The 15,100-nt window shown below is 41.5% G+C and overlaps 1 protein-coding gene across 1 annotated transcript in view; it reads left to right on the top strand.

Annotated features, from left to right (window-relative positions):
• The first annotated feature begins 359 nt into the window (after positions 1 to 359).
• RAP2A (RAP2A, member of RAS oncogene family) overlaps positions 360 to 15,100 on the top strand; it is a 33,011-nt gene continuing 18,270 nt past the window's right edge. Inside the window, exon 1 of the mRNA XM_068928674.1 lies at positions 360 to 849. Within this exon, the coding sequence (XP_068784775.1) occupies positions 536 to 849 (314 nt within the window). The 5' untranslated portion in view covers positions 360 to 535. The remainder of the gene's footprint in view (positions 850 to 15,100) is intronic.

Raw genomic sequence — 15,100 nt, 5'->3', positions numbered from 1 at the left:
GCCTGCAGAACGGGTTTGGGGCGGGGGCGGGCCGCTGTCTCCTAGGCGACAGCGCAAGGCGAGGGCCGGGAGGAGACGGGCGGCCGCCGCCGCCGCCGCCGCCGTCGTCAGCGTCACGTGCGGCCGCCCTTGCGCTTGCGGATTGGCGGGCGCCGTTGGGCGAAGGGAGGGGGGAGGCCGGGGGAGGCGCCACGTGACGCGGCGCCGCCCGCCCTCCTGCCCGCTCTTTCTTCCTCCCCGGCGCCGCGCGCCGGGCCGGTTGGTTGTTGCCGTGGCGACAAGGGAAGGAGGGGGCGGGGCCGGCGCCCCACCTCGGCCGCGCCGCAGCCCGTGAGCGCGGCCCCGCCGCCGGCAGCGCCGCCCAGGAGCCGCCGCGGCCGGCAGCATCCGCCGGGCGGGCGGGTGGAGGAGCGGGGCGGGGGCGGGCAGGCGGGCGGCGGCCCATGGCCGGCGGGTGAGGAGGGGCTGTCGGACAGGTGCGGGTCAGGTCGGGTCGGATCGGGCGGGCGGTCGGTCCGCCCGCGCTGGCGGGAGGATGCGCGAGTACAAGGTGGTGGTGCTGGGCTCGGGCGGGGTGGGGAAGTCGGCGCTCACGGTGCAGTTCGTGACCGGCACCTTCATCGAGAAGTACGACCCCACCATCGAGGATTTCTACCGCAAGGAGATCGAGGTGGACGCTTCCCCCTCCGTGCTGGAGATCCTTGACACGGCCGGCACCGAGCAGTTCGCCTCTATGCGGGACCTCTACATCAAGAACGGGCAAGGCTTCATCCTCGTCTACAGCCTCGTCAACCAGCAGAGCTTCCAGGACATCCGACCCATGCGCGACCAGATCATCCGCGTCAAGAGGTGACTCCCCCGCCCCGCCCGGCCCGCCGGGGCCTGCGGGCCAACCGCCGTCCCCCCCTTCCCCCCCCCCCCCCCCGCCATGCAGCGCTCCCCTCCCGCCTGCCCTTCACCTGGGCCTCGGGGCTCGGCCCTCGGCTCCCGGGGCCGGGATCCGCCGCTATTTTGGGGGGGGGGGGAGGGGGAGCAGCAAGTTGCCGTCTTGTAGCCCGGCGTGGGGCCGGCTCCCCCCGTGGCCGTGCTGCGGGTGGCTGGCGAGGGCAGCGCCTCCGCCTCTCCACGCGCCGCGCTCCTGCTCAGCCGCCGGAAATCTGCCTCTTCACGTACCTGTGTAGGTGTCTCGCTTAAACTTCCCACTCCTCGTAGAAGCGCGGCGGGCGAGCTCTTTGCTAGTGAGAGCTGCCGGCTCTGAGGTTTAGGCCTTCTGCGTTCCCCGTGTTTCTCTCGAATTTCCCACGGCTGCACTGCCAGGCGCTCCGTTCTGAGTGAGTCCGCAGTGGTGAAACACGGGTACATGTTGCCAGTCAGTTTTCAGAACCACTATGTCGTTTAGATACGTGTCAATCAGTTAGATGTCAGCAGCTGAAGTGCAGCCAGTTCTGCTGAAATACAGGTAGATGCACCACCTGGAATCATAGCAACCGTCTGCACCATAGCGTGGATGAGGAAATGCTGCTGGCCAAACCATCCTAGACCTAGATCTGTTATCGAAGATAACAGGTGTAAATATGTCACAGAACTGGTTTTACGCTTGGACATGTGAAAGGTAAACACTTATCAATGACTTAGTTGGACCACAGCCGTCGGATTTGCATCTTAATGCAGACTGAGGTTTAAAAAGTGATAATGGCTAATCATATGATTGGGTATGGTCTATTCACAGAATCTGCCGTTCAATACTAAGGCCTGGGGAAGATGTATTTTAAAACTGCAGAGACAGGTGAATAGAGGAAAGAGGAGGGAGGAGACAAAAGTTCTGGTATTTTTGGAGATTCACAAGTTTCTCATAGTAGGTGTCTCGTGTGTGTGTGTCCTAAATTTTTCACGAGGGATTTCCAAAGTCTAGTGTAATTAAGTTATTTGGAATTTATTATGGAAAATACACTTAAGGTATCATTGCTATCCTTATCGTTTAAAAATACCTTTTTTAAGAATTTTTCTTTTAGTAGTTAGACCTTATTCCTTAATAAATGCCTGCTGCTTTCCTACATTTAATCAGTGATATAAATTCAATTAGTCCCCGAATGTTTAGCTGTGGCTTTTGCAGCTTATGTTGTACCTTGCGATGGAGTGTCTGCATTCAGACCCAAGCTGATGATACAAGACAATACATGAAGCAGAACAGAAAGCAGTTTGTACTTCCATAGTTGTATTGACTCAGCACTGCTGAGAAAAGGTCTAAAAGCTGCTCTTATTCTTCTTCTGTCATCTATTGTCTATTTTATTGCAAGACTTCGTCTTTTGACTTTCAGTGAGGTACTGTGTGAAAGACACATGAGCAATAGTTTACTTTACCTAAGTGAGATTTAATATTAATCTAAAAACAGCTGAAATACTGGATTTAGCCAGTCCTGAAATTTTTACTTGAGTTGTAGTTGAAAGGTTTATGCTGTTGATTTGAAATATTAAGCAGTGAATTAAAATAAGTAGTTTAGCAACTGCTCCAGATTTTTTTCCCTAATCAACTTAGGTTGTTTATATATATATATATATGTGTGTGTGTGTGTGTGTGTGTATGTATGTATATATAGTTAAGACTTTGACTGCAGTATGACTTAAAATTTGCAAGCAATGTCACATCTAATGTGCCGTTCAGTTAGCTATTAAAAAGAGTGCAAATTTAACTAGAAGAATGCATATTTACAGAGACCATATGTATCTGTACAAAGCAAGGAGTTTTAAATAATTACAATGTCTAGTTGCACAAATGCATTTTGTCCATGTTGAGAGACAAATAATCATAGTCCTGTTTACTTACGGATTTTGGATGAGTTGTACCTGAAATCCATAAGTACATGTTTATAAAACAGTGATCTAAAAATCTCCGAATTTCTGTTGTACCTGGCAACAGATGGAACAGGTCTCTGACCTATATAATATATTGGTGGGTATCACCATTTTCTGCGTTTCATGTGTTGCTCTCACTACGTTCATTCTGATGAAAGAACTCTGTGCTCATACATAGTTAGAGAGTAATTATAATTATTCTCCCAAGAAGCAGAAAAAATCTGTGAAGTTCCTTCTTCTGTTTAAGAGATTCAGACCGGATTCTTCTGTTTCCCTGGTCTAACCCCTGCATACCACACCCCCATGTAGCAGAGCAAAGTAAGCTAAGAGAGCCCTTCATTCCACTTGATGAAGTTGAATCACTTTGTAGGAATGAATGTAGTGTTTACATGGCCAAAAGAGCCAAATACCATATGGTTTATGGCTGTTTTATGGACTTTTTTGCTCTGAAGCTAGTGGTTGGGTCTCTCAGGTGGAAGAGGCTTAGATCACTGCATTCGGTATATTTTCTGTTGTTATTCATTGGCTATTTAATATTAAAAAACGCATAAATAATCTTAGAAACAGAACCAAAATCCAGGTCTCCCAGTTTCCAGAAGAGTCTGCTAATGGCAAAGCTATAAAGTCAAATTTCCTTTTGTACTGTGTAGTGTGGGAGCCTTGCATCCCTTTCAGGCATGGTGCACAATCTCCACGAGAAGAGTGGAGGATGCCTCTGTAGCCTTTAAGCAGGTAATTAGTGTTCTTTCCTGGGAAATGCTGGTTTAAATGTAAACAATGTTCTTCTTTCAAAGTAAATTTTGTCTAGATCTTTCTTCAGAAAAGGCATCCTGTCAGTCCTGAGTGGATGGATGCACCTCCGGCAGTTCTCACAGAAGCACAAATTGAGAAGGGAGAGAGGTTTCACCTGTACTCCCTGTACCTTGCTCTAGGCCAAAGATTCCCACGGTTAAGCATGCTGCCCGCATTGCATGGAGCATCAGGGTGGTACGAAGTCACAGCTGCTGTTCGTCCTCCTCCAGATGCTGCTGCTTACAGTAGTTTCTACCCATCTAGTGACCTAGCTGTAGCTTGTGCTGCATGGAGCAGTAGCTTCTGCATTGAACTCTATTTACAGTGCCTGCAATTAGCCCTGCTTCTCTGGAACGCGTGCTTTAGTTTTAGTAAATGGGAGCAGGAGTTTGACGACTGGGGGTGTGCCCTAGGTGAGTGAGGCAGTGGATGCCTTGTTTTGCTAGATGAGGAATGTGATTGGAAGATAGGAGGAGAGAAGGATCGTGTCCTAGTGTGGGGCAGTGGGCTGTGCAGAAAGAGGCCATTGGTATCTGGGCTTGGGAAGTTGAGCTTGCCTCCATGCTCATTTGAAGTTGCTGTCACTGAGGATAATAGCGAAGTAAACTATCATTTCAGAACTCTTTCTCACTGAACAGATGAATGCTTATGCCTTGTTGCAACCCCAAGATCTTAGCAGTTCAGGCACCTAGTACCAGTTTCTTAATCCTGCTTGTGCCAAGTCTGTCCCTTAAGCCTTGATTCTTCTGATGCTTGCAAGCATAAGTTTCCAAATGTTGAAAGTTTTTAGTGGTGGAGAGCTGGAGTGTACGTAAGCATCATACTTTTCATGTGGTAGCTTCATGGGGCGCTTTTTACTTTTTGTGTACAAGAAGGGTGAAGGGAATCGAGTGCTACTTTGCTGCCTCCTGGTGAGAGATTATACAAAACATATTACCTGTGCATTTGTAGATACTGCAGTTCTGAGATGTTCTTTCCCTCCAAAATGGATTTGCAAACCCGGTAGCAAAGAAACATCTGTTGTTTATGTGCAGATATAACCCGCTCCAATTTCAGAATAATTTGAGTTTTCTGAAGAAGCCTTTTAGTTGTGAGAATAAGGCTAAACTGGATGAGTGGGCCTGTGCAAGTAAAGGTCTGCAGTGAAGTAAGAACAGAAGCTGTCAAGAGAAACAGATTGGAAGGGATACACCCTAGCTAGTTATGGAGGTTCAGAAAGAAGTAAGGAGCAGGCAGATTCAGATTTTTTTTATTTTTATTTTTTTAATGGAAGGGAGTTAGGTAACTTCTAACACAGGTGTGTGTCTTTTGCATGTTCAGAAAGCTCCCTGAAGAGAATCTGTTGATACGTACCCTATACTGAGTTTTAATTTTGGATACAACTTTGTCAGTTATTTTTCTCCTATCCTGAATGTATAAAGGTCTAAACATCGTTGGTTATATATTTTAGGTGCTTATGTAGCTTCAGTACCATAATTTCTCAATCTACCTTCCACGGTCTTTAACATACATATTTTTAGCAAATTCCGATGAAATAGGAAAGGATTATTATTTCTATTCGAGCAGAAAACTAAAGCGCAAATAAAGGACTGACAAAGTTAATTGTGTTCCTCACTTGTGAGACTTTCTCTTGACATCTGGCCAGTGCATTAGAGACAGGACTGTTATGCTTGTGCTTTTGAAGCACAAAACTTCTGATTTTGATTTGTTGAAAATGTGGATTAAACAGTGTAGGTGTATTGGTATGAAATAACATGGAAATGTCTCTTAGTTGACAATGTTGTTTGTAGAGGTGTTTATCCTAAGGATGAAAATCTGCTCCCTAATCTGGGGATTTTGCATGGTAATTCAAAACATGCAAGAGAAGTAGTTAGGGAAATTTATTAATTGTGAAATCAGCATCTTGAGTCAATGATAATTGATGTAGTTAGTAACTTAGTGGCGATTAAATCTGAAAAACTACACTTGAAATTACAAAATTGCCCAAATGTCTGAATATGTTGCTTTTGAAGTATTATGAAAATTAAATATGTTGTTTTATTCAGTGGACATTTAGCACATTGGAGTCCTGATCCTGATTAAAACTGGATAGTATGATCATACAAATGACTGTAAGTATAGAGTTCTGAGGACATGAAGTAGTTTAATTTGTTCTTTAGCTCTTCAACGTAAGAAGTACTCTTTAAACTACGTTAAACTTACCAATGCCCTGAAATTTTATAGGTTTCTCATCTCACTTTGATTTAGGAAAATACTTTTCTGATTTTGAGTACTCTTTCATGCATTCTTTAAGAAACACTGATAAGACACATTCAAAAACAAACATGACTCAAACCTGCCAGGAAGAAATAACTAAACATTCAGTAGAAGTGTAACTTGAAAAATACTATTCCTTCTAAAGTGGTGTGTGTGAAAGGTTAACAAATACGTAGGGTCTTTCACAGATATTAGCCATGTAGTGATGACAGAACTAAGAAGAGATTGATATCCTTAAGTTCTTGGCAAGAGTGATTTTTTTTTTTCTTTTTTTTTGTCCTGTGGTAAACTTGATGTAGTGGATTAACTAGACTACTTGTATTTAAGTGAGCAAGACAAGGAACAAAAACATGGTCCGCATCTTCCATAGGATCCCTTGCAACCTACTAGCCAAGCTGCCAGCCCCTCTCTTGTGCACCCATCAGATAAAACTGTGTTTTACTATGCTTTATTGCTTCATGGGATTTATTCATCTGCTCTTGCACTCATGCATGTTTCTGAGAAAAGTTAGGAAGCGGGATGGAATTCAGGCATGTTTCATGCAGACATGAGACATTATGTTAAAATTTTTTTCATGTAATGAAAGACCTATTCTAGCCTTCCATTTTGTGGCAAGGGACACTTACAGATAGATGTGTCTCAGTTGAGAACCTCATGGAGTTACCAAGGATGCATATATTCTAAGTATCCATAGAGATATAAAGAAGAGAAAAAGGCAAGTAGCCAGTCTGATCAAACTGACCCCGTTTATAACATCAAAGCATTGGCCATATGGTGATCTCCTTTGTCTTTTTGAGGAAATCATTTGCAGACCATCCTCTAGAAAGCATCTGTAACAGAGTACAAGTTTGCAGGATGTAGGGCATTATTGTAAACTTTGGTCTTAAACTCAGATTTTTCTTTTAGTTCTTCTTATGCTCGTGTGCTTTTAAAGTCTATATAGCCATAAAAATTTTGTAAAATTATTCTAGATTTTTAGTGAACCTAGCTTTGCGTTTTAATTTTAGAATTAATGGACTAATTCTATCAGACAAAGATTATAGGCTTCTTGATTTACCTATGGAATTCGTTTGCAGACCATCCTCTAGAAAATATCTCTGTCAGAGTGTACGTTTTTAAGCGATAGAAGATTATATTTTAAAGTTCCATGACTTAGTCTTAAACTCAGGTATTTCAAGGTGTTCGGAGCATCTTTGGAACGTATGACTTGTAATGTTTTCATGTAGAAGCTTTTAATTAAATTCCACAGTTGCAGAGTTCTCCTGGCTGCTCTTTCCTCGCTCTTCCTTTCTTGATCATCTGAAGTATTCATGCTACTTTGAGTTATTTTCTGCGGAAGCTATAAATTTGGAGACTTATAAGCAGGGAATCTGCTAATGGCTTTTTGGCTGTGTTTTTCTGTGGTTAATCACATGGGTATTTCTTCTGAGACTGGGATTTCCCTGCACCTCCCTGGTCCCCCCCCAAGATAAAGTGACATGACAGTTTGCATGGGAACTGAAAATAAATCTTTTTATCCCCTCCTACTTTTTAGGTGTTCTTTGAACTTTTTTTTTTGAAAATGCCAGGTAGGCAGGCTCCTTTTATATGCATATTTAGTTTAGATTGTACTAGTTTAGAGTATGGCACATGTTTCTCCCCCCCCCCCCCCATGCCTGTATCACTTAGCATTATCTTCTCTTTTCACATCTTAATTGCTGCTGTAGCTCCTGTTGTTGTAGAGATGTGTGAATAAATATGAATAGCTAAAATTATTAAATAATAGAATGGTATGTGGCAAGACTTCTTAAATTTGCTTTCAGTCATGTAGTGTTACTTGATTGTGTCTGTGCTAGAAAAATGCTCTTTAATGGGTTAAAGACCAAATATGAGAGTGATTTTAATGGCTTTCATAGTTTAGCATAACCACATTAATGCTTGGGGTTGAATATACTCTATCTTGCTCTTGATTGAGGTGTTTTGACACAAGTTTTACCATGAATAATTGAAGAGCTTTATCAAAAAAATCATTGGTCATCAGGATTTCTGTTAGTTTTACCATTGATATGTAGAGGACAAAAATTCTTTAAATTCTGTTTTTATAGTCAACACAGTTGGCAGTAACTTGCGTCTTTTCTTTAAAAATAAACATGGTTCTCAACCCTTTGGCTGGGTAGTATGTGCCAGAAATAAATTTGTTATTTGGTCATAAATGAAACATTTTAAGTAATAGTATGCTTTATTAAAACCTTTATCGTAGAAAGCATACCCATTAGAATGAAATTTAAAAATAGGTTTTCTTTGACAATTGAGAGGTTTTAGATGAATAGAAATTGAGGTATCTGAGAAGGAGACGACCCAAAAAAGTCATTAAGTCCATTCCTTTACTAGCTTTCCCCTAAATAGGGCAGTTTCAGAATTATGTTCACCTAAAAACAAACCTGGGGTTACTGATTAGTTCACTTCTGAAATATTGCAAGTGTTGCTTAAAGCTTTTTTCCTTGTAAGTTGTGTAGGTGGTATGCGATGATAACGTTTTGAGAGAGAATAGGGAAGCGATTGGGACTGCAGTGCTAAATTATCTTGGCACATAGTGACTTGTACAAAGATTTACACAATTATTAAGGTAGCAAGAACCATAGCTGTCTGCTTCTTCGTGTTCTTATTCATTAGATTTCTGCCTTTTTTGCCAGAGGTTTCTGATATAGGGCTGGTCTTCAATTTTTTTGCTGCACTAATGCAAACAACACAGTCTAGATAGTTTACAGTGATGAGTGCAGCTCAAATACTTTTTTCTTTGTCGATGGGGTTGCATTTTAGCAGCTGTGATTCCTTAAATCCTAGTCTAGACAGGAGAATTAAAGGTGTGATATGAGCATGTTATCCTTTCCCAACATTAATGGCATGGGGCTGGCACATGTAGTTGGTGCTGTACTCCTTAAAAATAGGAGGGTAACCAGATATTTTATTCTCGTCTTGATCAGGCCTAAAGTAGGGGAAAGATCAGGTGAAGGACGAAGAAGGAAAAGTATTTTTGGAGTTGATTAGCTTGTGTTTTGAAACATGACTTGAGTCACGTAGATAACATCTATAGTTTAAAAGGTGTCAGTGTTCCATCTTCTGCAAAACATCAGGGTAATGATGCAGACAATATTACAGTATTTCAAAGTATTAGAACGTAATAGCTTATGATAGTGGTCTGTGGTAAAATAAAATATAGTTTTTTACTTTCTGCTATGATTTGGTGGCTTCCTGATATTGTTCTGGATAACAGGTAGCCACCCTAACTAAGATTAATAGTGTTTGAGATTCTCATGTGAGTACTCACTTGACCACAATTCAATTGGAACTGGAAAAGAATTGGATCTCAGTGAATTGGACAAGGGTGCTGAACTCAAAGTGCTCTGAATGTTTCTGATTAGTTGCAAGAAAAGATGCTTTCAAGAAATAACCACATAGATCACCTCTTGGCTATGTGTGTGCTTGCTGTCATGAGATAGCTTTGTTCTGGGTAGGAGCATGTTTGTGCCGTTTGCCCTCTTACTCCTAATGTATCTTGCAGTATAGAGAATAAGATGGGACTAATCAACCTACTTTCTTCTGATTAGATCTGCTTGCGGTTTCTTACAGTACCATAATCTTTTAACTGCTGTGCAAAATCTTACTTTAAATGTTTTATAAAGGTGTGAATAATGGGCATGGTTTTCTTTTTGAAAAAAAATTTAATAAGACCTGCCTAGTAATGCATAAATGAAATATTTTCTAAGAGCAGCTTTCCATTTGGAATTTCCTTTCAGTGTTCTTAATTTCAGTTTTAAATTTTAGAGGTTCATTGCTTTTGTCAAAACAAAATGATGAATCGGAAGTCTTTGGTTTTGTACCTTGTTTTCCCCCAAAACGATACAAGCAAACCCCCCCCCCCCCCCCCCAAAAAAAAAAATCTGCTTTTTCACTCACCTCTGTTCTTAATTGCACTCAGCCATGGTGCAGAATCCTGGAGGTATCTTGTGCACTATAAGACAGCAGTTCTCAGTTGTATACTGCTTTAAAGCGTTACACTGCTTTAACGAAGGTATATTTTCATTTTGCTGGTTTTCTGCTGTCAGAAGGACCTAGTGTAAATGGTTTTCCTAGCAGTAATATTGCTTCTGTCTCCAGATTCAAATTTTGCTCTTGTGTAAAGGTTGCTGTTTTGGGTGAGTTTTTTGTTTTTGTTTTGTTTTACTTTAAAATTCAATTTATTTCTATTTTTGACAAGAATTTGGAAGGCAGCAGATGATCACCTTGAATTGTTTCTTCTGGAACATTCTATGAGATGCCTTTTCATATGCTCAAGAGGGAAAAAAAAAAAACAAAAAAACTCCTAACTAGTTTGAGTGCTTCTCAGCCGCCGATCAGATCTAGGCTCTCCATCTCCTTGCTTAAAGCCAGCATCTGCTCGGCTGGTCTCCGAAGCAGTTAGATTCTTTGTGGCTGACACTCAGGTTACTCCCTACAATGCCTGGAAGAGAGATGCATGAGTCACCTTCTGTTGGGCTAATGCTGCGATCCACAGTCAAAATCCAAGCAGGGATTTGGAATGAATTCTTCTATTGGATGTTTTTGGTGTGGGGGGGTGTGTTTGGTTTTCTTTTATTTTTTTTTCCCTTCATCAGGTTTAGTACCATTAGAACTGTTTCATCTCCTGTGGGTTCTTTAACGCTTATAACCTCCTCAGTGCAGAGCACATGTTTGTTTTTGTGGGTTTTTCTGCATGCAGGATGCCGTAGAACAGATGCAGGGAGTCCTGACACTAGTCTTCTGACCGTGCTATGCACCGGAAGAGATAACGCTTTCCCTTCTTCAGTTTTAGCCTTCTCTTCTCTTCCACCCCTGTGGAGAAATAGGGAGGACCTTAAATAAGAAATGGATCTTGCAAAAGGGCTTCATGTTTCTTTTGTGTCAATTCTTTAGGAATCTTTAGGAATCTGCTTTGCTCAAAGGGGTGTAGTCCTGCTGCAGCAAACCAATTCATCCATCTCCTTACATATGTAGCTTCCTCCCTCTTGGGAGAGTGCCCTTCTCCCCAGTTAGGCTGCTTGCAGACCCAAAAAGAATGGGAGAAAAATGGCAACCACTTTGCCCTGGAGCAACAGTTGATTTTTGTCTGAAATATTATGGTCATCTGAACTTAGGGGAGTCTTCTGGTTCCTGTTCACTGTGTGGGATATTGATTTTGGATTTTTGCAGTGAATTCTTAATTTAAAGTGAATAAACAGACCTGATAAATCTTTGAGTTTCAGTCCTTAGTATCTTTCTTCAGGTGACTATACTCACTGGCTTGTGCACCTGATTTTGGTTTGTTTACTTTTTCTCTCTGGGTTTATGAATTTGTCTTTGAGTTGATATTTTCCCTTCATAGTGGCTCATCTGCAACAGGAAGACGGAAGGGTGTTTTGTCAGCCTACTTCTAGGTTGGTGTTTAGGGCAGTCTTGTGGGAAATACAGATGTGAAAACACCTGTGGCTAAAGAAGGCGTATGATCCAGGTCTTTCACCTCCTTGACCAGTGTGGTAATCGCTATACAGTTATGTGTGAAGTGGCATTGCCGCTACATCCTTTTATTCCCTTTTTTTTTTTGCATGAAAGTGATGTCTGTTCTGTTTTTCATTGGATGTATTACTACTGGTGTATGTTAATAGACTCACAAAAGCATGTTTAGTGAATTAGGCATCTCAAAGGACTAAGTTGCTTGCATGCCTGCTCTATAAATCCCTAGTAAGCCTAGGGTATGCAGCTGTTTGTGGTTCCAGTATATGGTTCAGCTAGTTTTCCACAGTGGTAGGCTGTCAGGCAACTAAGTTACTTTGACAAAAACCGTAGACAGATGGGGCCTTCTGGGAGCTTAAGTGCATAGGCAGGAATTTTGTGGATCGGTCTCTTGGACATGGCTCTCTCAATTCTTCTAGAGTCTCCCGCCTATATATGTACCTCAGTTTTGTATTCAGACCTAGAAATATTCACCATCATAATGTTTTTCTCTTTACATGCTGTTTTTTCAGATCGGTTTCTTCTCTTAGGTTTTGAACATGGGAATTGATAAACATCTTTGGATCTTTATTAGTACGGAATATTGAATAGGCTGGAGACTTGATGATCATTATATCCTCAGTATGGGCTTGATAGTTCTCGTATTTGAATCTGTACTTGAAGCTGATCAGCTAGTCAACACTGCTTCGTTACCACATTTCATAGAACTGCCTGGGACCATCACCCGAATGAGGTGGTGTTCAAGTTTAAGTATGAATATTCCAAATGTTCTGGTTCGTAGACTTGCCAATACAAAGTGGAAAAGGCTTTCTCTTTAGACGCCATAATGTTTATGCTCTGCTTTGAAACTCCTGTTTCTGCTCTATGATTTGTCAGTCCCTAAAATACAGACTTTACATCAACTGTATAAGAATACATTTAGCGCTTCTCCAGTGTCTCCCCTTTCTAAAGAGTTCTTTGCACAGGTTATATTTTATTACTGATTATAAAATTATATTTCGAGTAGAATCTACTTAACTACATTTTGCACCTTGTACGAATAGCTGTCTGAAGGTTGATAGATTTTTTTCCCTAGGAAGAAACGTGATGTATTAATTTTCATATGCATCTCTTCTGTATTTTTGCTAGTTTGGAGATCTCCCCCTTGACTGCAGCCTCACTTAACATTAAAACTATGGACTCTGAGCAGGCTATCTCGATATCATCTGCTTCTCTAGTAATTGTTATCGACTGGCCGTGTGAGAGAACTGATTCTGCTAGTTGATTCTGGACAATGCTCCAAAAATTCAGACTTTACTGCATATTATGGAGTTTCACTCTATCCAAATATTCCCAAGTTCTGTTCAAATTTTGGAGAAGTTTAAGCTGCCTATTTTTGATGTGGTGCACGTGTGATTATGTTGCAATAGGATTAGGTTTGAAGAACTCGGATACATTTAAAGATAAAATTGTGGATCAGATCATAATTTTTCTAAGACTGTTTGAAGGGGTATCAAATGTTGCATAGTCTTCCCTCAAATCTGGCACTATATGTATTATAGTCTCTTATATCTTAGTCTCTCTGGGCTCATGTAGCCTCTGTTCCTTCTTTCTGAGGCATCACTGTTTCATTATGTAGTAGCTACAAATTTCTGATCAGTTTACTTCCCAGCTAGCAGTTTTTAGTTGACTCTTCTGTGATCCTTTTATTTCTAGTGCTCTCTGTAACCAGATTTCATAGCAACCAAATCCAGGTGCTTGCTAACAATCAGATGATGAATCTGTCAGCAGTTGTTAGAAAGAAATGCTGTTCATATTGCCACTCTGAGTAGCAGTTTTTACTCACGTCTGCAGTCATTGTGGAACTAGCTCTGCTGCCATCAGGCCCTGTACCTCAGCTTCAGTATTGACCAGGTAACCAAAGGGTTGTTGGACTTGCTCTGCCTCTGTGGTAGGGTGGTTTTCCAGGACCTCCATGAGCAAATGCAGTCCTTCTGGAAGAATGGTTGCTGGTAAAAGAATTATTTTTGGATGTAGGGGGATGCATATGCAACAGATGTAAGAGTCACAGACAGTGTCCTGATGGACCAGAGTTACTGTTGTTTTCATCTTGGATTGCATTTTAGAAGACTGTTACATTTATGATTGCCCAGAGTTCAACTCCTGGACAACTGTAATGGTTTATAGAAAGGAGATGTAGTAGAAGCACGTCTAACTATAAAAGTAGGGTCCTCTTTTTAAGAGAAGAAAGTGACTGACACCTACAGACAGTATGAAACAATAGCTCTGAGAAATGCGGTTACCCCTCAGTGATTCCACTGAGGTAAAGCATACGTGTTTGAAATACAAGCTGTTTACAAATCTTATCACAAGAACCTCAACTTCAACATTGTAGTAGTCTGATCTGGTGATGAAAAGGTTGTTTCTCCTGACTGCTTCCTCTTTCTACTTTAACTCTTTGATGAAACAAACCCACTGTTATGGAAATAGTTTGACCCTAGGTTTCCTAGGAGCAGAGTCTCATGTATGTCTAACAGTGAATTTAATTATTTATTTAAATGACGGTACAGCAAAGTAACAGCTCAAGCTGGGTGCCTCCAAAGAGGGACCCTGAACAAAGAAATTTTGGGGTAATTATTCTCCTTGCAGTCAAATTTCCCCACCTGCTAGTGACAGTCTCTTCCAGTCTTCTTTACTGAGTTGGTGGTCTCTTTCCTTTTGATTGATTCATGTCTACGTCCCAGGACGGCTGCTGTGTTCCTGCTTCATAGTGCCGTATCTAATCGAAGGTTGACCTGTACCTCTGTCCATTGTGTGCTGTGTCTTTGAGAGCTGGTTCTACCTGGTTTTGCAGGCGCATCCTCAGCAGTGTCTCTCGAGCTCATTTACAATTCAGTCCTGTGGCCTGCAGGCTTCCCCTACTTCAGGCACTAGTCCTAAACTGGGCTAGAGGTAAATTAGCTCCCTTTTCTAACACTCACATAATCCAGTTTTTACCTACTGAAGTCTGCAATAGAGCTGTGTTCTAAAAAAGGAAAGGAAATACACAGAAAACTGGCATTATATACTTGAATTTGAAAGATTCAGATTACTCTGGACATGAGGAGGAGGGAAGGAATGTGAAGTGCATGCCATATATTGCAAGGATTACTGGTGCGTCATATAAGGCCTAATATGGGCACATTGAGCAGAAAGTTGTGGTTACAGAGTTTTCACCTTTGAGAAGACTTGCTACCTTGTAGACTCAACATGGGAAAGGAAATAATAGGATTGTTTTAAATAGTTTAACCAGTATTGATTTCATGGTTTCTGAAGAACTTGATCATTTAATGCCACTTGCTTTGTATTGCAGGATGTTGAATTTCTTGTTTTTCCTATTTTTTGACCCTAGTAGATTGTATTTGTCTAAAGTGCACAAAAAAGCATCCACTTCTTAATCAAGATGAGGACATTCAAGAAAGATAAACTAAATCGCCTGTTGAGTTCTCCTGCAGATGGTTTTTATTCTGAAATAAAGTGGCTACCATCATGTTACCTTAATCTGGCAGAGAGGGACAATGGAAAGCTTGGTCTGAGATGAAAGTTGAGAAGGCACACCTTGAAAGTCAGTTATTACTCTAAAATAAGCAATTGTATTGCTTTTCTAGCTGGGATAATTGGACTGGTAACTGAAGTCTACATTCTTCTCCCAGAGATGATCAAAACACCTTCA

This window comes from Struthio camelus, chromosome 1 (genome assembly GCF_040807025.1).
Source record: "Struthio camelus isolate bStrCam1 chromosome 1, bStrCam1.hap1, whole genome shotgun sequence".
In the NCBI taxonomy this organism is placed as follows: Eukaryota; Metazoa; Chordata; class Aves; order Struthioniformes; family Struthionidae; genus Struthio; species Struthio camelus.
This window is presented reverse-complemented; position numbering and strand designations above follow the sequence as displayed.